General features: G+C 35.3%; 2 protein-coding genes across 2 annotated transcripts in view; one reads left to right on the forward strand and one right to left on the reverse strand.

Moving 5' to 3' along the window:
* Positions 1 to 315: 315 nt before the first annotated feature.
* sra1 (steroid receptor RNA activator 1) lies at positions 316 to 17,135 on the reverse strand. Its single transcript, XM_061891521.1, has 6 exons — positions 16,977 to 17,135; positions 13,170 to 13,274; positions 12,890 to 12,970; positions 5,971 to 6,128; positions 3,469 to 3,571; positions 316 to 646 (listed from the first exon to the last, which is right to left on the reverse strand). Exons 1-6 carry the CDS (start codon positions 16,999 to 17,001, stop codon positions 441 to 443), a joined length of 678 nt encoding a protein of 225 aa, XP_061747505.1. The 5' UTR covers positions 17,002 to 17,135; the 3' UTR covers positions 316 to 440.
* A 366-nt stretch (positions 17,136 to 17,501) lies between these two features.
* apbb3 (amyloid beta (A4) precursor protein-binding, family B, member 3) overlaps positions 17,502 to 25,840 on the forward strand; it is a 17,648-nt gene continuing 9,309 nt past the window's right edge. The window contains exons 1-3 of the mRNA XM_061891520.1: positions 17,502 to 17,745; positions 24,277 to 24,449; positions 24,516 to 24,577. Coding sequence (XP_061747504.1) covers positions 17,622 to 17,745; positions 24,277 to 24,449; positions 24,516 to 24,577 — 359 coding nt within the window. The 5' untranslated portion in view covers positions 17,502 to 17,621. The remainder of the gene's footprint in view (positions 17,746 to 24,276; positions 24,450 to 24,515; positions 24,578 to 25,840) is intronic.

Below are 25,840 nucleotides of genomic sequence, written 5' to 3' on the forward strand. Positions count from 1 at the left end.
TCACTTTTGTACTGGCATAGGTAAGCATCTTGTTAGTAGGAAGTCATGCTACACCTACACGGTAAACACTAAAGAGCACCTCACTCGCCTGTACCCTTCCCTCAACAGCAGCAGCAAGATGGTGCCAGGCTGGTACCAAGCCAGGTCCAAACCCCACAAGAGCATCACGCACACCTTTGCTCCAAATAACAAAAGAGCATCTCTTATTGGCTGAAATCCACTTGAGGTCACATGTTTATGATCTTTACCAAGGAACCCTTGCTGCCTCCTACTGGTCACATGACGTCACTGCGGCCACTAACGACAGAAGACATATTTGGAGAAGCGTTTTCATTTTGTCAGATGTCCTTTTAGTGATGAACGACTTTCAACAGCACACAGACAAAAGCGACCTTTGACCTCGCTGCTTTGGTTTTGAAAACATGGAGTGTGCGATGACATCACGAGTGCAACATGTCATTCTGTGAAGAGTCCAGTGTTGGTCCTTCAGAGTCCTTAAGCACTTCTAAAGCTTCCGGACTAAGTTTTCTGGTCTCGGCGATGAGTCGCTTCACACCGACCATCCATTGGCTCACCTCGGTCACATGATCTACCATCAGGGAGCGGTGGAGCTCATCGGCCCGGTCCCACCTACCAGCCTGCAGCTCTGGACACACGGACAAGACTGTCACGGCAAATAGAAACATCAAGAAGACAGGAAAATAATACATAAGAGGCAGATGAGACAGAAAGAACAAACAAGACAAAAAGAAAAATACAACAACATACAAAAGACAGACAACTGGACCACAAGAGACAGGCAACAAGAAACAAACAAAAAGACAACAAGAGACAGACAAGAGACAGAAAACAAGAGACACACAACAACAAAATCGAAAAGACAGAGAAGACAACAAAAGACATAACAAGAGACTGACAACAACGAGACAGACAACAACAAGACAAACACCAACAAGACAACAAGCGACAGACAACAACAGAAGAGAAAAGACAGAGAACACAACAAGAGACAGACAAGAAAAGAACAAAGTAGACAAGACAGAGAATAAAACAAAAGTCAGACAACAAGACAAAACGATATAGACAACAAGAGACAGAAAACATCAAGACAACAGGAGACAGACAACAGCAAAGTAGAAAAGACGGAGAAGACCACGAAAGACGGACAACAAGACACAGACAACAAAAAACAAACAACAAGAGACAGACAACAACAGAAGAGAAAAGACAGAGAACACAACAAGAGACAGACAACAACAAGACACAGACAACAACAAGACAACGAGAGACAGACAAGAAAAGAACAAAGTAGACAAGACAGAGAATAAAACAAAAGTCAGACAAGACAAAACGATATATAGACAACAAGAGATAGAAAACATCAAGCAAACAAGAGATAGACAACAACAAGAGACAGAAAACATCAAGACAACAGGAGACAGACAACAGCAAAGTAGAAAAGACGGAGAAGACAACGAAAGACGGACAACAAGACACATACAACAAAAAACAAACAACAAGACAACAACAGAAGAGAAAAGACAGAGAACACAACAAGAGACAGACAACAACAAGACAACAGCAAACAGACAACGACAAAGTAGAAAAGACAGAGAAGACAACAAAAGACAGACACAACAACAAGACAACAAGAGACTGACAAGAAAAGAACAAAGTAGACAAGACAGAGAATAAAACAAAAGACAGACAACAAGACAAAAAGAGATAGACAACAAGAAACAGAAAACAACAAGACAACAAGAGAAAGACAACAACAAGAGACAGAAAACATCAAGACAACAAGAGACAGACAACAGCAAAGTAGAAAAGACGGAGAAGACAACGAAAGACGGACAACAAGACACATACAACAAAAAACCAACAAGACAAACAGAGACAGATAAGAGACAACCAACAACCAAATCGAAAGGACAGAGAAGACAACAAAAGACAGACAACAAGACAACAGGAGACAGACAACAACAAGACAAACACCAACAAGACAAAAAGAAGACGGACAACAACGGAAGAGAAAAGACAGAGAACACAAGAGACAGACAACAACAAGACAACAGCAAACAGACAACGACAAAGTAGAAAAGACAGAGAAGACAACAAAAGACAGACACAACAACAAGACAACATAAGATAGACAACAGGAGACAGACAAAAATAAAGTAGACAAGACAGAGAAGAAAATAAGACACATACAACAACAAGACAACAAGAGACAAACAACAACAGAGGAGAAAAGACAGAGAACACAACAAGAGACAGACAGCAAGACACAGAAAAGAACAAGACAACAAAAGAAAGACAAGAAGAAAGTAGACAAGAAAAAGAATAAAACAAAAAACGGACAACAAGACACAGACAACGAGAGATAGACAACAACAAGAGACAGAAAACATCAACACAACAGGAGACAGACAACAGCAAAGTATAAAAGACGGAGAAGACAACAAAAGACGGACAAGACACAGACAACAAAAAACAAACAACAAGACAACAAGAGACAGACAACAACAGAAGAGAAAAGACAGAGAAGACAACAAGAGACAGACAAAAAGACAACAGGAGACGGACAACAACAAGACAAAAACCAACAATGCAACAAAAGATGGACAACAACGGAAGAGAAAAGATAGAGAACACAACAAGAGACAGACAACAACAAGACAACAGCAAACAGACAACGACAAAGTAGAAAAAACAGAGAAGACAGCAAAAGACAGACAAGACAAAGACAACAACAAGACAACAAGAGATAGACAACAGGAGACAGACAAGAACAAAGTAGACAAGACAGAGAAGAAAACAAGACACCGACAACAACAAGACAACAAGAGACAGACAACAACAGAAGAGAAAAGACAGAGAACACAATAAGAGACAGACAACAACAAGAAACCAGGAAATAGACAATGACAAAGTAGAAACAACAGAAAAGACAACAAAAGACAGACAACAAGACACAAACAACAACAATACGACAAGAGATAGACAACAGGAGACAGACAAGAACAAATTAGGCAAGACAGAGAATAAAACAAGAGACGGACAACAAGACACAGACAACAAGAGATAGACAACAACAAGAGACAGAAATCATCAAGACAACAGGAGAAAGACAACAGCAAAGTAGACAAGACGGAGAAGACAACAAAAGACGGAGAACAAGACACAGACAACAACAAGAGACAGACAACAAGAGAAGAGAAAAGACAAAGAAGACAAAAAGAGAACAAAAAAACAAGACAACAAGAGACAGACAACAAAAGACGGACCAGGACAAAGACAACAAGACAAATACAACAAAAGAAAAAGGCAACAAGAGACAGACAACAGAAGAGAAAATACAGAGAACAAGACAACAACAAAATATAAAGAAGAGACAGACAGACAACAAGACACAAACAAGAAGACAAAAAGAGATGGACAACAAAAGAAAAAAGACAGACAGGTCACCTAGAGACAATGACTTCATGCGTCTCCTCACAGGGAGACTCAGTAGAGTCCAACTGTCCTGAAAGAGGCGGAGTCTCTTTTCCACGTCACTACACACCTGAGGCTGCAAAAAGGTGCAAACATTTATTCAAATGTGTGATTATTGATTATTGGACACTTTCTTATCAATTGATTGAGAATTTATCATCATTTGATTGACACATTATCGATTTCAATTTTATTATTGATTGATTGACACTTCATTATCAATTGATTGCCACTTTATTATTGATTGATGGGCACTTTATTATTTATTGATTAACGCTATCATCGATTGCCACTTTATTATAGATTATTGGACACTATCAACAATTGATTGACACTTTATTATTGATTGATTGGCATTTTATTAACAATTGAGGAAGACTTTATTATTGATTGATGGACATTCTTTTATCAATTAATGGACACTTTATTATCGATTGACGGACACTGTTATGGATTGATTCCTTATTGATTGGAAATGTATTATCTTTCTATCCATCTACTTTATTATCAATTGATGGACACTTATTGATTGATTGAAACCTTATTGATTGAAAATGTATTAGCGACTGATGTACACCTTATTATTGATTGATACTTTATCATCGATTGATACTTTATTATCAATTGACACTTTATTATTGGTTGCCACTTTATTATCGATTTATTGACACTTTAATCGATTGACACTTTATTATCGGTTGACACTTTATTATCGATTTATTGACACTTTATCATCGATTGACACTATTATTGTTTGACACTTTATTATCGATTTATTGACACTTTATCATCGATTGACACTTTATTTTTGGTTGACACTTTATTATCAATTTATTGACAGTTTATCATCGATTGACACTTTATTATTGGTTGACACTTTATTATCGATTTTTTTGACACTTTATCATCGATTGATACTTTATTATCAATTGACACTTTATTATTGGTTGACACTTTATTATCGATTTTTTTGACACTTTATCATCGATTGATACTTTATTATCAATTGACACTTTATCATCGATTGACACTTTATTATCAATTTATTGACACTTTATCATCGATTGACACTTTATTATTGGTTGACACTTTATTATCGATTTTTTTGACACTTTATCATCGATTGGCACTTTATCATTGGTTGACACTTTATTATCGATTTATTGACACTTTATCATCGATTGACACTTTATTGTTGATTGACACTTTATTGCTGGTTGACACGTTATTATCGATTTATTGACACTTTATCATCGATTGACACTTTATTATTGGTTGACACTTTATTATCGATTTTTTTGACACTTTATCATCGATTGACACTTTATTATTGGTTGACACTTTATTATCGATTTATTGACACTTTATCATCGATTGACACTATTTTTGGTTGACACTTATTGATTTTTTTGACACTTTATCATCGATTGACACTTTATTATTGGTTGACACTTTATTATCGATTTTTTTGACACTTTATCATCGATTGACACTTTATTATTGGTTGACACTTTATTATCGATTTATTGATACTTTATCATCGATTGACACTTTATTATTGGTTGACATTTTATCGATTTATTGACACTTTATCACCGATTAACACGTTATTGTTGACTGAAACTTTACCATCGATTGATTGACATTTTAGCATAGATTGATTGACATTTTATTATTGACTGAGTCATTATTATTAATGGATTGACACTTTACTATCAATTGATTGACACTTTATTATCGATTGATTGAAAATCCATCCATCCATTTTCTACCGCTTATTCCCTTTCTGGCGCCTATCTCAGCTACAATCGGGCGGAAGGCGGGGTACACCCTGGACAAGTCGCCACCTCATCGCAGGGCCAACACAGATAGACAGACAACATTCACACTCACATTCACACACTAGGGCCAATTTAGTGTTGCCAATCAACTTATCCCCAGGTGCATGTCTTTGGAAGTGGGAGGAAGCCGGAGTACCCGGAGGGAACCCACGCATTCACGGGGAGAACATGCAAACTCCACACAGAAAGATCCCGAGCCTGGATTTGAACCCAGGACTGCAGGACCTTCGTATTGTGAGGCAGACGCACTAACCCCTCTGCCACCGTGAAGCCCGATTGATTGAAAATGTAATATTAAATTATACACACTTCTTCTTATTGATTAATTGACACCATCACCGATTAAATTTACACTTTTTTGATTGAACCTTTATAATTGATTAAGATTTTTTATCACAGATTGATTGACAGTTCATTTTTAATTTTGATATTTTATTGATTGACACATTATTATCGATTGAGTGAAAATTTAATATCTATTTATATACACTTAATTATCAACTGATTGAGCATTTATCATTGATGATTGACTTTGTTATAGATTGATCGACACGTTATTATTGATTGAAGGACACTTTCTTATTGATTGATAGACAGTTTATAATTGATTGATTGACATTTGCTTGCAACTCACTGTGACTTCACGTCTGCACGCAGCCAGGGCTTGCTGGAGCACCTGGACCACGCCCTCCACGTAGGGCTCACCCTCGGATTGGCCGCCGTCGTCGTCACCCGGACTCTTCATTGGCCTTGCAGCAGCAGGAGGCGTGGCCATCCAGCCAGCCAGGCGGGCTGTGGGTGACATGAGTTGGTCACCAAAATATCCCCAAAAATTCATGCTTAGGGTCTGGAACGTGGTCCATTTGGACTTGACCGTGTTTCACACTGCATTTAATACATACAATCCCCAAAAATAATCAGATCTACTCTTTTCAATCATTTGCTTTTTGAGCTCAAAGTCCTCCTGTGTTCCCGGAATTATTCCCATAATATGTAAAAATAAAATCAAACAATAAGAAAATTATTTTGAGAAAAAAAATATCAATCTAGTCACTGAAGTATCGATCATTTACTCATACTTGAATAGAATAGATAGAATAGAAAGTACTTTATTGATCCCTGGGGGAAATTCAGCGCCACAGTTCGCTCACAATAAACACTTAGATATTTTTTTACATGTGAATAATAAAAATACAGTCTGTTATACAGCATTATTCAAATGTGAATATAAATACAGTCTATTATACAGCATTATTCACATGTGAATAATATAAATACAGTCTATTATACAGCATTATTCAAATGTGAATATAAATACAGTCTATTATACAGCCTTATTCACATGTGAATAATATAAATACAGTCTATTATACAGCATTATTCACATATGACTAATGTAAATACAGTCGATTATACAGCATTATTCGAATGTGAATAATATATATACAGTATTATACAGCATTATTCCCATGTGACTAATGTAAATACAGTCTATTATACAGCATTATTCACATGTGACTAATGTAAATACAGTCTATTATACAGCATTATTCACATGTGAATAATATAAATACAGTCTATAATACAGCATTATTCACATGTGAATGATATCAATACAGTCTATTATACAGCATTATTTACATGTGAATAATATAATACAGTCTATTGTACAGCATTATTCACATGTGAATAATATAAATAGTCTATTATACAGCATTATTCACATGTGAATAATATAAAAACAGTCTATTATGCAGCAACATTCACATGTGAATAATATAAATACAGATTTATACAGCATTATTCACATGACTAATATAAATACAGTTTATTATACAGCATTATTCCCATGTGACTAATGTAAATAGTCCATCATACTGCATTATTCACATGTGAATAATATAAATACAGTCTATTATACAGAATTATTCACATGTAAATAATACAAATACAGTCTATTATACAGCATTATTCACATGGGAATAATACAAATCCAATCCATTATACAGCATTATTCACATGTGACTAATATAAATACAGTCTATTATACAGCATTATTCACATGTGACTAATGTAAATACAGTCTATTATACAGCATTATTCACATGTGAATAATATAAATACAGTCTATAATACAGCATTATTCACATGTGAATGATATCAATACAGTCTATTATACAGCATTATTTACATGTGAATAATATAATACAGTCTATTGTACAGCATTATTCACATGTGAATAATATAAATAGTCTATTATACAGCATTATTCACATGTGAATAATATAAAAACAGTCTATTATGCAGCAACATTCACATGTGAATAATATAAATACAGATTTATACAGCATTATTCACATGACTAATATAAATACAGTTTATTATACAGCATTATTCCCATGTGACTAATGTAAATAGTCCATCATACTGCATTATTCACATGTGAATAATATAAATACAGTCTATTATACAGAATTATTCACATGTAAATAATACAAATACAGTCTATTATACAGCATTATTCACATGGGAATAATACAAATCCAATCAATTATACAGCATTATTCACATGTGACTAATATAAATACAGTCTATTATACAGCATTATTCACATGTGACTAATGTAAATAGTCTATTATACAGCATTATTCACATGTGAATAATATAAATACAGTCTATTATACTGCATTATTCACATGTGACTAATATAAATACAGTCTATTATACAGGATTATTCACATGTGAATAATATAAATACAGTCTATTATACAGCATTATTCACATGTGAATAATATAAATACAGTCTATAATACAGCATTATTCACATGTGAATGATATCAATACAGTCTATTATACAGCATTATTTACATGTGAATAATATAATACAGTCTATTGTACAGCATTATTCACATGTGAATAATATAAATAGTCTATTATACAGCATTATTCACATGTGAATAATATAAATACAGTCTATTATGCAGCAACATTCACATGTGAATAATATAAATACAGTATTATACAGCATTATTCACATGACTAATATAAATACAGTTTATTATACAGCATTATTCCCATGTGACTAATGTAAATAGTCCATCATACTGCATCATTCACATGTGACTAATGTAAATACAGTCTATTATACAGCATTATTCACATGTGAATAATATAAATACAGTCTATAATACAGCATTATTCACATGTGAATGATATCAATACAGTCTATTATACAGCATTATTTACATGTGAATAATATAATACAGTCTATTGTACAGCATTATTCACATGTGAATAATATAAATAGTCTATTATACAGCATTATTCACATGTGAATAATATAAAAACAGTCTATTATGCAGCAACATTCACATGTGAATAATATAAATACAGATTTATACAGCATTATTCACATGACTAATATAAATACAGTTTATTATACAGCATTATTCCCATGTGACTAATGTAAATAGTCCATCATACTGCATTATTCACATGTGAATAATATAAATACAGTCTATTATACAGAATTATTCACATGTAAATAATACAAATACAGTCTATTATACAGCATTATTCACATGGGAATAATACAAATCCAATCAATTATACAGCATTATTCACATGTGACTAATATAAATACAGTTTATTATACAGCATTATTCCCATGTGACTAATGTAAATAGTCCATCATACTGCATTATTCACATGTGAATAATATAAATACAGTCTATTATACAGAATTATTCACATGTAAATAATACAAATACAGTCTATTATACAGCATTATTCACATGGGAATAATACAAATCCAATCAATTATACAGCATTATTCACATGTGACTAATATAAATACAGTCTATTATACAGCATTATTCACATGTGACTAATGTAAATAGTCTATTATACAGCATTATTCACATGTGAATAATATAAATACAGTCTATTATACTGCATTATTCACATGTGACTAATATAAATACAGTCTATTATACAGGATTATTCACATGTGAATAATATAAATACAGTCTATTATACAGCATTATTCACATGTGAATAATATAAATACAGTCTATAATACAGCATTATTCACATGTGAATGATATCAATACAGTCTATTATACAGCATTATTTACATGTGAATAATATAATACAGTCTATTGTACAGCATTATTCACATGTGAATAATATAAATAGTCTATTATACAGCATTATTCACATGTGAATAATATAAATACAGTCTATTATGCAGCAACATTCACATGTGAATAATATAAATACAGTATTATACAGCATTATTCACATGACTAATATAAATACAGTTTATTATACAGCATTATTCCCATGTGACTAATGTAAATAGTCCATCATACTGCATCATTCACATGTGACTAATGTAAATACAGTCTATTATACAGCATTATTCACATGTGAATAATATAAATACAGTCTATAATACAGCATTATTCACATGTGAATGATATCAATACAGTCTATTATACAGCATTATTTACATGTGAATAATATAATACAGTCTATTTGTACAGCATTATTCACATGTGAATAATATAAATAGTCTATTATACAGCATTATTCACATGTGAATAATATAAAAACAGTCTATTATGCAGCAACATTCACATGTGAATAATATAAATACAGATTTATACAGCATTATTCACATGACTAATATAAATACAGTTTATTATACAGCATTATTCCCATGTGACTAATGTAAATAGTCCATCATACTGCATTATTCACATGTGAATAATATAAATACAGTCTATTATACAGAATTATTCACATGTAAATAATACAAATACAGTCTATTATACAGCATTATTCACATGGGAATAATACAAATCCAATCAATTATACAGCATTATTCACATGTGACTAATATAAATACAGTCTATTATACAGCATTATTCACATGTGACTAATGTAAATAGTCTATTATACAGCATTATTCACATGTGAATAATATAAATACAGTCTATTATACTGCATTATTCACATGTGACTAATATAAATACAGTCTATTATACAGGATTATTCACATGTGAATAATATAAATACAGTCTATTATACAGCATTATTCACATGTGAATAATATAAATACAGTCTATAATACAGCATTATTCACATGTGAATGATATCAATACAGTCTATTATACAGCATTATTTACATGTGAATAATATAATACAGTCTATTGTACAGCATTATTCACATGTGAATAATATAAATAGTCTATTATACAGCATTATTCACATGTGAATAATATAAATACAGTCTATTATGCAGCAACATTCACATGTGAATAATATAAATACAGTATTATACAGCATTATTCACATGACTAATATAAATACAGTTTATTATACAGCATTATTCCCATGTGACTAATGTAAATAGTCCATCATACTGCATCATTCACATGTGAATAATATAAATACAGTCTATTATACAGAATTATTCATTAGGGACGGCGTGGCGCAGTGGGAAAGTGACCGTGCGCAACCCGAGGGACACTGGTTCAAATCCACCTAGAACCAACCTCGTCACGTCCGTTGTGTCCTGAGCAAGACACTTCACCCTTGCTCCTGATGGTTGCTGGTTGGCGCCTTGCATGGCAGCTCCCTCCATCAGTGTGTGAATGTGTGTGTGAATGGGTAAATGTGGAAGTAGTGTCAAAGCGCTTTGAGTACCTTGAAGGTAGAAAAGCGCTATACAAGTACAACCCATTTATTTATTTATTTACATGTAAATAATACAAATACAGTCTATTATACAGCATTATTCACATGGGAATAATACAAATCCAATCTATTATACAGCATTATTCACATGTGACTAATATAAATACCGTCTATTATACAGCATTATTCACATGTGAATAATATAAATACAGTCTATTATACAGCATTATTCACATGTGAATAATATAAATACAGTCTATTATGCAGCATTATTCACATGTGAATAATATAAATACAGTATTATACAGCATTATTCACGTGACTAATATAAATACAGTTTATTATACAGCATTATTCACATGTGACTAATGTAAATAGTCTATTATACAGCATTATTCACATGTGAATAATATAAATACAGTCTATTATACTGCATTATTCACATGTGAATAATATAAATACAGTCTATTATGCAGCATTATTCACATGTGAATAATATAAATACAGTATTATACAGCATTATTCACGTGACTAATATAAATACAGTTTATTATACAGCATTATTCACATGTGACTAATGTAAATACAGTCTATTATACAGCATTATTCACATGTGAATAATATAAATACAGTCTATTATACTGCATTATTCACATGTGACTAATGTAAATAGTCTATCATACTGCATTATTCACATGTGAATAATATAAATAGTCTATTATACAGCATTATTCACATGTGAATAATATAAATACAGTCTATTATACAGTATTATTCACATGCGAATAATACAAATATGATCTATTATAAAGCATTATTCACATGTGACTGATGTAAATAGTCTATCATACAACATTATTCACATGTGACTAATGTAAATACAGTCCATTATACAGCATTATTCACATGTGAATAAATAAATAGTCTATTATACAGCATTATTTACATGTGAATAATATAAATACAGTCTATTATACATTCAAGTACAGTCAAAAAGGAACCTATGCATTATACATTATACCACACTTTGTATCGACGCCACCAATTCATGGATCGATCTGAGGGTTCTCTTATTGTGCATGTGGTGTACTGACTGTGACAATGCTGACTCATTAACAGTTGCTGTAACATTATCCTCTTTATAACTCTTATTAATCTAATTATTTACTTCATGTTCACATCTCCTTGCATCTACACTTCTTAAAACTTTACCAGTCTCTTATTTCTTGATGTTGTTTCACGCTATCTTAGCACAGTTATCAGCTTGCCGGCTCCTGGCTTGATCATTATCAGAAATGATCGCTGCATAATACGCTGTACTTTGTGTGTGTGGTCCAATCCAACCGTGTTCGCTTGACATCTCTGTTCCATAGTAAAGCTTGATCGTCATCTTTCGGGAATGCAAACAATGAAACACCGTCTGTGTTTGTGTGTTTCTGTTGCTAAAGGCGGCCGCGATACGCCGCTTCCCACCTACAGCTTTCTTCTTTGACGTCTCCATTATTCATTGAACAAATGGCAAAAGATTCAGCAACACAGATGTCCATAATACTGTGGAATTATGCGATAAAAACAGATGACTTATAGCTGGGAATGGTGCTGGAACAAAATGTCCTCTACAATGCATCATCATACCGCGACGTTTTAGCATGATACTTCCGCGCGAAATTCAAAATTGCAATTTAGCAAACTAAAAAGGCCGTATTGGCATGTGTTGCAATGTTAATATTTCCTCATAGATATATAAACTATCAGACTGCGCTGTCGGTAGTAGTGGCTTTCAGTAGGCCTTTAAACCCTTGATCAATACTACTCACAGCGATTCCACCAGAACACCAGAAAAGCCTTACCTGTAGGAGGCGGGGCTACACCACAAGAGGGGGGTGCACTTGGAGGACTGGCTTGAGGAGTCTTGGGGGGTGGCGCCACACCTGTGAGGCCACCGGGTTAAAGACAACAGCTGATGATAGTGGACTTACTAGAAAATTCTCAGCTCATCTTTCTTTAAATGTTTTCAATCCAACTATGTACTAACACTGCATACTTTACCTTATTTACCGTCTTTCTTCACTCAAAAGGAATATCCCAGTCAACTCAATACAACACAAGTGCGGGTTCATGTTGTCTCACCAGGCAGCGCTGCTCTTTTGTTCAGAAGGTTCTTCTGTGGTCCTCGGGCCATCTGCAGGCCGTACGACATCTGCGGTGGGTCGTTCCATCCTCGTTCCTGGTTGCCTAGACAACACAAATCAGGCGTGATGACACACCATCGGAAATATTTGTTCCAGAGCAAAAGGCGGATGAGTGTCAACATCTAAAAATATTAAGAATATTGTCGCAAATAAAAACATTAGCTGTCTTATACAATACTAATGTAGTGTACTATCTACATTTTAATACTACTCTAATATACACTATATTGGCAAATGTATTTGGCCACCCATCCAAATGATCAAATCAGGTGTTCTAATCACAGGTGTGTAAAATCAAGCATTTAGGCATGGAGACTGTTGCTACAAACATTAGTGAAAAAATGAGCCGCTCTCAGTGATTTCCAGCGTGGAACTGTCGTAGGATGCCAGCTGTGCACCTGAAATGTCCTCGCTCCTAAATATTCCAAAGTTAACTTTATTATAAGAACATGGAAGATTTTGGGAACAACAGCAACTCAGCCACCAAGTGGTAGGCCACACAAACTGACATGGAGGGGTCAGCGGATGCTGAAAGCGCATAGTGCAAAGACTTTCTGCTCCAAACTTCATGTGACCTTCCAATTAGCCCACCTACAGTACGCAGAGAGCTTCGTGGAATGGGTTTCCATGGCCGAGCAGCTGCATCTAAGCCGTACATCGCCTAGTCCAATGCAAAGCGTCGGATGCAGTGGTGTAAAGCACTTCGCCAGTGGACTCTAGTGCAGCTCCTAAATATTCCAAAGTCAACTTTATTATAAGAACATGGAAGATTTTGGAACAACAGCAACTCAGCCACCAAGTGGTAGGCCACGCAAACTGACAGGGAGGGGTCAGCGGATGCTGAAAGCGCATAGTGCAAAGACTTTCTGCTCCAAACTTCATGTGACCTTCCAATTAGCCCACCTACAGTACGCAGAGAGCTTCGTGGAATGGGTTTCCATGGCCGAGCAGCTGCATCTAAGCCGTGCATCGCCTAGTCCAATGCAAAGCGTCGGATGCACTGGTGTAAAGCACGTCGCCAGTGGACTCTAGAGCAGCTCCTAAATATTCCAAAGTCAACTTTACTATAAGAACATGGAAGATTTTGGGAACAACAGCAACTCAGCCACCAAGTGGTAGGCCACGCAAACTGACAGGGAGGGGTCAGCGGATGCTGAAAGCGCATAGTGCAAAGACTTTCTGCTCCAAACTTCATGTGACCTTCCAATTAGCCCACGTACAGTACGCAGAGAGCTTCGTGGAATGGGTTTCCATGGCCGAGCAGCTGCATCTAAGCCGTGCATCGCCAAGTCCAATGCAAAGCGTGGGATGCAGTGGTGTAAAGCACTGGATTCTAGAGCAGTGGAGACGCGTTTTCTGGAGTGATGAATCACGCTTTTCCATCTGACAATCTGATGGACGAGTTTGGGTTTGGAGGTTGCCAGGGTAACAGAACATTTCGGAATGCATTGCGCCGAGTGTGAAATTTGGTGGAGGAGGACTTATGGCGTGGGGTTGTTTTTCAAGGAATTGGACTTGGCCCCTTAGTTCCAGTGAAAGGAACTTTGAATGGATATCAAAACATATTGGACAATTCCATTCTCCCAACCTCGTGGGAACAGTTTGGAGCGGGCTCATACCTCTTCCAATATGACTATGCACCAGTGCACAAAACAAAGTCCATAAAGACATGGACGACATAGTCCGATGTGGGTGAACTTGACTGGCCTGCACAGAGTCCTGACTTGAACCCGATAGAACACCTTTGGGATTAATAAGAACTGAGACCAAGAGCCAGGCCTTTTCGACCAACATCTCCAATGCGCTTTTGGAAGAATGGTGGAAAATTCCTCTAAATCCACTCCGCAACCTTGTGGACAGCCTTCCCAGAAGATTTGAAGCTGTAATAGCAGCAAAAGGTGGACTCACATCATATTGAACACTATGGGTTAGGAATGGGATAGGGCTTCAAGTTCATATGTGAGTCAGAGCAGGTGGCCAAATACTTTTGGCAATATAGTGTACAGCAGGGGTCACCAACCTTTTTAAAACCAAGAGCTACTTCTTGGGTACTGATTAATGCGAAGGGCTACCAGTTTGATACACACTTAAATAAATTGCCAGACATAGCCAATTTGCTCAATTTACCTTTAATAAATACATCTCTATATATGAAAAAATGGGTATTTCTGTCTGTCATTCCATCGTACATTTTTATTTTATTTTACGGAAGGTTTTTTGTTGAGAATAAATGATGAAAAAAACACTTAACTGAACGGTTTAAAAGCGGAGAAAACCCCAAAAAAAATAAAAATAAAATTTTGAAACATAGTTCATCTTAGATTTCGACTCTTTAAAATTCAAAATTCAACCGCAAAAAATAAAAATAAAAACTAGGTAATTTGAATATTTTTGAAAAAAATAAAAAAGAATTTATGGAACATCATTAGTCATTTTTACTGATTAAGATTAATTTTAGAACTTTGATGACATTTTTTAAATAGATTAAAATCCAATCTGCACTTTGTTAGAATATATAACAAATTGCATCAAGCTATATTTCTAACAAAGACAAATCATTATTTCTTCTAGATTTTCCAGAACAACATTTTTAAAAGAAATTCAAAAGACTTTGAAATACGATTTAAATTTGATTCTACAAATTTTCTAGATTTGCCAGAATAATTTTTTTAATTTTAATCATAATAAGTTTGAAGAAATATTTCACAAATATTCTTTGTCGAAAAAACAGAAGCTAAAATGAAGAATTAAATTAAAATGTATTTATTATTCTTTACAATAAAAAAAAAAATACTTGAACATTGATTCAAATTGTCAGGAAAGAAGAGGAAGGAATTTAAAAGGTAAAAAGGTATATGTGTTTAAAAATCCTAAAATCATTTCTAAGGTTGTATTTTTTCTCTAAAATTGTCTTTCTGAATGTTATAAGAAGCAAAGTAAAAAAATAAATGAATTTATTTAAACAAGTGAAGACAAGCCTTTATAATATTTTCTTGGATTTTCAAATTCTATTTGAGTTTTGTCTCTCTTAGAATTAAAAATGTCGAGCCAAGCGAGACCAACTTGCTCGTAAATAAATAACATTTAAAAAATAGAGGCAACTCACTGGTAAGTGCTGCTATTTGAGATATTTTTAGAACAGGCCAGCGGGCGACTCATCTGGTCCTTACGGGCTACCTGGTGCCCGCGGGCACAGCGTTGGTGACCCCTGGTGTACACACTCTGCTGCGAACTGGCCTGGGAACGCCTCGGGATCCCCTGGGAAAAGCTGGACGAAGTGGCTGGGGAAAGGAAAGGCTGGGCTTTCCTGCTTAGGCTGCTGCCCCCGCGACTCGACCTCGGATTAGCGGAAGGCGATGGATGGAATATAGTGTAGAAGTATACATTACAATATTACTCTAATGTGCATGTACATTACAATATTACTGTATGTACATACACTGTATTATCATAGTAATATATTATAGTTACTATTATATTAGTTGTACATTGTAGGGCATTGTTTATGAACTTGTTACAGCTTTTACTGCCACTTTATATTAAAAGGTTGTTATATTACCGTATCGTATTTCCAAACAGGCATATTAGTTTTAAAAACAAATACCAGAAAGCTATTTTATGCCCTTACGATTTATAAATATATAGATTTATAGTTTATAATCGACGGTGACGTGTCGCGCTAGTTAGCACTAAACTTGACGGAATACAACATGACATTACAAACAATAAAGATATTTTCTCCTACCTGGTTTGACGTACATGTCCTCCATGATGGAATATTGGAATGAATAAAAAGTTTATTAAATGTTAAAGACGCAGTTTAGTTTATTTAAAGGCTACAAAAAAAAGAGGTTTTATTTCCGGCGGCTGGCGCGTAATGATGACGTCATGGCTACCAATTTATAGCGTAACTGATTTTTGACCACTAAATTCTTCTCGTCTTCCGTTATTTTTATGTCGTAATTAAAAGCACACTTTATTATTTTGGTGTAATTTTAGTGTCAATTTTAAAATGTTTGGTGAATGGAAATTATTACTGCCGGAAACGTCGGAACGTTTTACGTTTATTTTATTGTAGATAATGTCACCGTTGGATATTTTTGACGAGGAAGTCTACCGACTGAGCTTTTTTTTTTAATTTTTAATCTTTAATTTTCCCCTCAGAATTTTCCTAAACAAAACCCCAAAGGAGTTCTGTTGTGATGACGTCATCAGGAGGAGGAGCCAGTGCGGGCCACTGCTGACGTCATCGCTGGGGGGAGGAGAGGAGAGGGAGGGAGTGTCCTAGTGTCTCCATCAGTGGAAGGAAGAAGACACAGAGGAAGAGAAGACCGATGCGTTGCCGTGGAGACAAAAAGACAGACAGAAGAAGAGGCTTGAAGGACTTTCTATGAGTGTGTGTGTGTGTGTGGTGTGTGTGTTGGAGGGCAAGCAGCTGATTGGTACACACAAGGAGGGCGGAGCCATGATGGGCAAGGACTACATGCTGGCCATCATCATCGTCAACTGTGATGGTAAGTATGTCCTTATGTCCTCCTCATGATGTGGTGGTAAATATGTCCTTATGTCCTCCTCATAATATAATGTGATGGTATATATGTCCCCCTATACTACATGATGGTAAATATGTCCTTCTCATACTATAATGTGATGGTAAATATGTCCCCCTATACTACTTGATGGAAAATATGTCCCCCAATACTATATGATGGTAAATATGTCCTTATGTCCTCCTCATGATGTGATGGTAAATGTGTCATCCTATACGACATGATGTTAAATATGTCCTCCTTGTACTACAATATGATGGTAAATATGTCCTTATGTCCTTCTCATACTACAATGTGATGGTAAATGTGTCCTCCTGTATTACATGATGGTAAATATGTCCTTTTAATACTATAATGTGATGGTAAATGTGTCCTCCTATACTACATGGTGGTAAATATGTCCTTATGTCCTCTTCATACTATACTGTGATGGTAAATATGTCCCCCTATACTACATGGTGGTAAATATGTCCTTATGTCCTCTTCATACTATACTGTGATGGTAAATATGTCCCCCTATACTACATGGTAGTAAATATGTCCTTATGTCCTCCTTATACTATAATGTGATGGAAAATATGTCCTCCTATACTACATAATGGAAAATATGTTCCCCAATACTTCATGATGGTAAATATGTCCTTATGTCCTCCTCATACTATAATGTGATGGTAAATATGTCCTCCTATACTACATGATGGTAAATATGTCCTCCTTGTACTATAATGTGATGGTAAATATGTCCCCCTATACTACTTGATGGTAAATATGTCCTTCTCATACTATAATGTGATGGTAAATGTGTCCTCCTATACTACATAATGGAAAATATGTTCCCCAATACTTCATGACGGTAAATATGTCCTTATGTCCTCCTCATACTATAATGTGATGGTAAATATGTCCTCCTATACTACATAATGGAAAATATGTTCCCCAATACTTCATGACGGTAAATATGTCCTTATGTCCTCCTCATACTATAATGTGATGGTAAATATGTCCCCCTATACTACTTGATGGAAAATATGTCCCCCAATACTATATGATGGTAAATATGTCCTTATGTCCTCCTCATACTATAATGTGATGGTAAATATGTCCCCCTATTCTACTTGATGGAAAATATATCCCCCAATACTACATGGTGGTAAATATGTCCTTATGTCCTCTTCATACTATAATGTGATGGTAAATATGTCCCCCTATACTACTTGATGGAAAATATGTCCCCCTAAACTACTTGATGGAAAATATATCCCCCAATACTACATGGTGGTAAATATGTCCTTATGTCCTCTTCATACTATAATGCGATGGTAAATATGTCCCCCTATACAACATAATGGTAAATATGTCCTCCTTATTCTATAATGTAATTATAAATATGTCCCCCTTTTCTACACGATGGTAAATATATCCTCCTCATACTAAAATGTAATGGTAAATATGTCCTCCTCATACTATTATGTAATGGTAAATATGTCTTCCTTTTCTACATGATGGTAAATATGTCCTCCTCATACCACATGATGGTAAATATGTCCTCCTCATACTATAATGTAACGGTAAATATGTCCCCCTATACTACTTGATGGAAAATATGTCCCCCAATACTATATGACGGTAAATATGTCCTTATGTCCTCCTCATACTATAATGTGATGGTAAATATGTCCCCCTATTCTACTTGATGGAAAATATATCCCCCAATACTACATGGTGGTAAATATGTCCTTATGTCCTCTTCATACTATAATGCGATGGTAAATATGTCCCCCTATACTACATAATGGTAAATATGTCCTCCTCATACTATTATGTAATGGTAAATGTGTCCTCCTGTATTACATGATGGTAAATATGTCCTTTTAATACTAAAATGTGATGGTAAATGTGTCCTCCTATACTACATGGTGGTAAATATGTCCTTATGTCCTCTTCATACTATACTGTGATGGTAAATATGTCCCCCTATTCTACTTGATGGAAAATATATCCCCCTATACTACTTGATGGAAAATATATCCCCCAATACTACATGGTGGTAAATATGTCCTTATGTCCTCCTCATACTATAATGCGATGGTAAATATGTCCCCCTATACAACATAATGGTAAATATGTCCTTCTCATACTACAATGTGATGGTAAATGTGTCCTCCTGTATTACATGATGGTAAATATGTCCTTTTAATACTATAATGTGATGGTAAATGTGTCCTCCTATACTACATGGTGGTAAATATGTCCTTATGTCCTCTTCATACTATACTGTGATGGTAAATATGTCCCCCTATACTACATGGTGGTAAATATGTCCTTATGTCCTCTTCATACTATACTGTGATGGTAAATATGTCCCCCTATACTACATGGTAGTAAATATGTCCTTATGTCCTCCTTATACTATAATGTGATGGAAAATATGTCCTCCTATACTACATAATGGAAAATATGTTCCCCAATACTTCATGATGGTAAATATGTCCTTATGTCCTCCTCATACTATAATGTGATGGTAAATATGTCCTCCTATACTACATGATGGTAAATATGTCCTCCTTGTACTATAATGTGATGGTAAATATGTCCCCCTATACTACTTGATGGTAAATATGTCCTTCTCATACTATAATGTGATGGTAAATGTGTCCTCCTATACTACATAATGGAAAATATGTTCCCCAATACTTCATGACGGTAAATATGTCCTTATGTCCTCCTCATACTATAATGTGATGGTAAATATGTCCTCCTATACTACATAATGGAAAATATGTTCCCCAATACTTCATGACGGTAAATATGTCCTTATGTCCTCCTCATACTATAATGTGATGGTAAATATGTCCCCCTATACTACTTGATGGAAAATATGTCCCCCAATACTATATGATGGTAAATATGTCCTTATGTCCTCCTCATACTATAATGTGATGGTAAATATGTCCCCCTATACTACTTGATGGAAAATATATCCCCCAATACTACATGGTGGTAAATATGTCCTTATGTCCTCTTCATACTATAATGTGATGGTAAATATGTCCCCCTATACTACTTGATGGAAAATATGTCCCCCTATACTACTTGATGGAAAATATATCCCCCAATACTACATGGTGGTAAATATGTCCTTATGTCCTCTTCATACTATAATGCGATGGTAAATATGTCCCCCTATACAACATAATGGTAAATATGTCCTCCTTATTCTATAATGTAATTATAAATATGTCCCCCTTTTCTACACGATGGTAAATATATCCTCCTCATACTAAAATGTAATGGTAAATATGTCCTCCTCATACTATTATGTAATGGTAAATATGTCTTCCTTTTCTACATGATGGTAAATATGTCCTCCTCATACCACATGATGGTAAATATGTCCTCCTCATACTATAATGTAATGGTAAATATGTCCTCCTTATTCTATAATGTAATTATAAATATGTCCCCCTTTTCTACACGATGGTAAATATGTCCTCCTCATACTAAAATGTAATGGTAAATATGTCCTCCTCATACTATTATGTAATGGTAAATATGTCTTCCTTTTCTACATGATGGTAAATATGTCCTCCTCATACCACATGATGGTAAATATGTCCCCCTATACCACATGATGGTAAATATGTCCTCCTCATACTATAATGTAATGGTAAATATGTCTTCCTTTTCTACATGATGGTAAATATGTCCTCCTCATACCACATGATGGTAAATATGTCCTCATCATACTGTAAAGTAATGGTAAATATGTCCCCCTATACCACATGATGGTAAATATGTCCTCCTCATACTATAACGTGATGGTAAATATGTCCCCCTTGTACTAAAGGATGTTCAATATGTCTTCCTCATACGACAAAATGGTAAATATGTCCTTCTCATTCTATAATATAATGATAAATATGTCTCCCTATACTACATGATGGTAAATATGTCCTCCTCATACTATAATGTAATGGTAAATATGTCCCCCTATACTACATGATGGTAAATATGTCTTCCTCATACTATAATGTAATGGTAAGTATGTCTCCCTTATTCTATATGATGGTAAATATGTCCTCCTTGTACGACATAGTGGTAAATATGTCCTCCTCATACTATAATGTAATGGTAAATATGTCCCCCTAAACTACAGGATGTTGAATATGTCCTCATACGACATGATGGTAAATATGTCCTCCTCATACTATAATGTAATGGGAAATATGTCTCCCTAATACCACATCATGGTAAATTTGTCTTCCTCATACTATAATGTAATGGTAAATATGTCCCCCTATTCTACATGATGGTAAATATGTCCTCCTCATATTAAATAATTGTAAATATGTCCCCCTGTACTACATGACGGTAAATATGTCCTCCTCATACTATAATGTGATGGTAAATATGTCCCCCTATACTACTTGATGGAAAATATGTCCCCCAATACTATATGATGGTAAATATGTCCTCCTCATACTATAATGTAATGGTAAATATGTCGCCCTTATACTATGGGATGTTGAATATGTCCTCCTCATATGACATGATGGTAAATATGTCCTCCTCATATTAAATAATTGTAAATATGTCCCCCTGTACTACATGACGGTAAATATGTCCTCCTCATACTATAATGTGATGGTAAATATGTCCCCCTATACTACTTGATGGAAAATATGTCCCCCAATACCATATGATGGTAAATATGTCCTCCTCATACTATAATGTAATGGTAAATATGTCGCCCTTATACTATGGGATGTTGAATATGTCTTCCTCATATGACATGATGGTAAATATGTCCCCCGATACCACATGATGGTAAATATGTCCTCCTCATACTATAATGTATTGGTAAATATGTCTCCCTAATACCACATCATGGTAAATATGTCCTCCTCATACTATAATGTAATGGTAAATATGTCCCCCTAAACTACAGGATGTTGAATATGTCCTCATACGACATGATGGTAAATATGTCCTCCTCATACTATAATGTAATGGGAAATATGTCTCCCTAATACCACATCATGGTAAATTTGTCTTCCTCATACTATAATGTAATGGTAAATATGTCCCCCTATTCTACATGATGGTAAATATGTCCTCCTCATATTAAATAATTGTAAATATGTCCCCCTGTACTACATGACGGTAAATATGTCCTTCTCATACTATAATGTGATGGTAAATATGTCCCCCTATACTACTTGATGGAAAATATGTCCCCCAATACTATATGATGGTAAATATGTCCTCCTCATACTATAATGTAATAGTAAATATGTCCCCCTTATACTATGGGATGTTGAATATGTCTTCCTCATATGACATGATGGTAAATATGTCCCCCGATACTACATGATGGTAAATATGTCCTCCTCATACTATAATGTAATGGTAAATATGTCGCCCTTATACTATGGGATGTTGAATATGTCTTCCTCATATGACATGATGGTAAATATGTCCCCCGATACCACATGATGGTAAATATGTCTTCCTAATACCACATGATGGTAAATATGTCCTCCTCATACTATAATGTATTGGTAAATATGTCTCCCTAATACCACATCATGGTAAATATGTCCTCCTCATACTATAATGTAATGGTAAATATGTCCCCCTGTACTACATGATGGTAAATATGTCCTCCTCATACCATAATGTGATGGAAAATATGTCCCCCTATACTACATGATAGTAAATATGTCTTCCTCATATTACATAATTGTAAATATGTCCTCCTATACCACATGATGGTAAATATGTCCTCCTCATACTATAATGTGATGGTAAATATGTCCCCCTATACTACTTGATGGTAAATATGTCCTCCTCACACTATAATGCGATGGTAAATATGTCCCCCTTATACTACAGGATGTTGAATATGTCCTCCTCATACGACACAATGGTAAATATGTCCTTCTCATTCTATAATATAATGATAAATATATCCCCCTATACTACATGATGGTAAATATGTCCTCCTCATACTATAATGTGATGGTAAATATGTCCCCCTATACTACATGATGGTAAATATGTCCTCCTCATACTATAATGTGATGGTAAATATGTCCTCCTCATACTATAATGTAATGATAAATATGTCCCCCTATACTACATGATGGTAAATAGGTCCTCCTCATACTATAAAGTAATGGGAAATATGTCCCCCTATACCACATGATGGTAAATATGTCTTCCTAATACCACATGATGGTAAATATGTCTTCCTAATACCACATGATGGTAAATATGTCTTCCTAATACTACAAAATGGTAAATGTGTCCTCCTTACATTACAATATAAAACATTTAAAGACAAGGGAAAGTTTTCATTAATAATTCAAGCACTTCCTCGTTGCTGACTTCCTGTTCAGCAGTGTGATTGACGATGTGATCAGGTGACACTATCAAAGCCATAAGTGCATGCTGGCTCGGCCCTCACTGAAGTGCTGGACTTGCCTTTTATAGACAACATCTGGACCGACCAGAACCTGCTACTGGACCAGGACCTCCCCTCTGGCTGGAGGACCATCAAAGACTCCACGGGGACGTACTATTGGCACGTTCCCACCGGCACCACTCAGTGGCAGCACCCCCGACTAAACGGGGCGCCGCAGCAGCCGCCGCAACCCGAGCAACAGGTAGAACCTGCGGAACCGTGCAGAACCTTACAATCTTCTTCTTCTCCTCTGGTGTTTTGCTTCCAGAAGGACCACAATGGATCCAGCAACTGCAGCGCGGATGCTTACAGAGCACATGGCGCACATAGGTAGCACACACACATACTTGTACTTCTGACCTTCTTGAGACCTCCTAAAAATGCCTTCTGCCAAAGTTAGTTTGTGACGAACCCCAAGATGCAGCGAAGGAAGCAGGCATTGAATAGGAAAACATGATTGAATTAAAATACTAAAACAAGAACAAACAAAAGGGTACTGACAAAAGGCGCGGATAACAAACTTGGCTATGAACAAACAAACTGGAAGCAGGGAACAAAAAACAGTAAGCTACAAACAGCTACCGAATATAGCTTACCGCTACGCTGCAATGACACGACCAGTAGGAACGACAAGTAGAACTGATATTGACACAACACGACAGGAGCGACAATACAACACAATAATCCAGCCCTGACTGGAGGACAAAAGCAGGTAAAAATAGGAGCGGGCTGATTGACACCAGGTGTGGCCAGGTGCCAATCAGCTACAACTGAGGATACACAGCACTCAGGGAGACAAACAGGAAACAGAACCAAGAGTGCTGACAGGAACCAAAGACAAATGGAGAGGAAAAACTAAGACATAGACCAAACTGTCAGGGACAAGCCTGAAACCTACCACTTTAAGACCACTCCTTCTAGATATATACAGTAAAGATTTGTATTTACAACATTAATTATATATACATACTATGCAAATATAAAAAAAGGTAAGCTTTTCGTAAAAAAAAACATGTTGAATTTTTTTGTTTGTAATTGGTTTTTAATCTTCATTATTTACTTCAAGTTATTACAGTATGTCTCTATGTACATATTTATTTAATTGTTTTTATTAATTTGGCCAAAGGGGGCGCATTTATCAATTTGTTATTACATATGTTGGCCAGAGGGGGAGCACTTCAAATTTTTACACACACTTGTTATTTCATATATTGGCCAGAGGGCGAGCACTTTTAAAACCGACACAATCAATTTATAACATCCCTCTTTTTTTGGATCACCCTGATTTTGATACATTTCACCACCAGGGGTGCAAATTAGATCTTTATTTTTTTGTTTTTAGTAATGTGCTTAAGGCCGATGACAAACAAGTCACGGAAGCAAACTCTTAATGGCCACTATAGTCATAGTACTGTAGGGTATTTTTTCATCTGACAATCACATATCGGACACGGGTGTGACGCTTTACTGGCATCGTGGTGTGGTTTTTGTTCTCTCGAGCATGCAGTTGAGATGGACACAGCGTGAAGGTAAGAATGCTAATTCATTTAACTGTAAAAACAGACCAGTAACAGAAAGACTTGCACAAAGGCA

This window comes from Nerophis ophidion, linkage group LG28 (genome assembly GCF_033978795.1).
Source record: "Nerophis ophidion isolate RoL-2023_Sa linkage group LG28, RoL_Noph_v1.0, whole genome shotgun sequence".
In the NCBI taxonomy this organism is placed as follows: domain Eukaryota; kingdom Metazoa; phylum Chordata; class Actinopteri; order Syngnathiformes; family Syngnathidae; genus Nerophis; species Nerophis ophidion.

Bases quoted from the DNA above. Each gene is read 5' to 3' on its own strand.
- sra1 (XM_061891521.1), bottom strand. From the start codon at position 17,001: ATGGAGGACATGTACGTCAAACCAG. The intron at 6,129-12,889 runs GTAAGGCTTTTC...TGTCACCCACAG, and splicing joins TGTAGCCCCGCCTCCTACAG to CCCGCCTGGCTGGCTGGATG. The intron at 647-3,468 runs GTGACCTGTCTG...CCGTGTGTCCAG, and splicing joins CATGAAGTCATTGTCTCTAG to AGCTGCAGGCTGGTAGGTGG.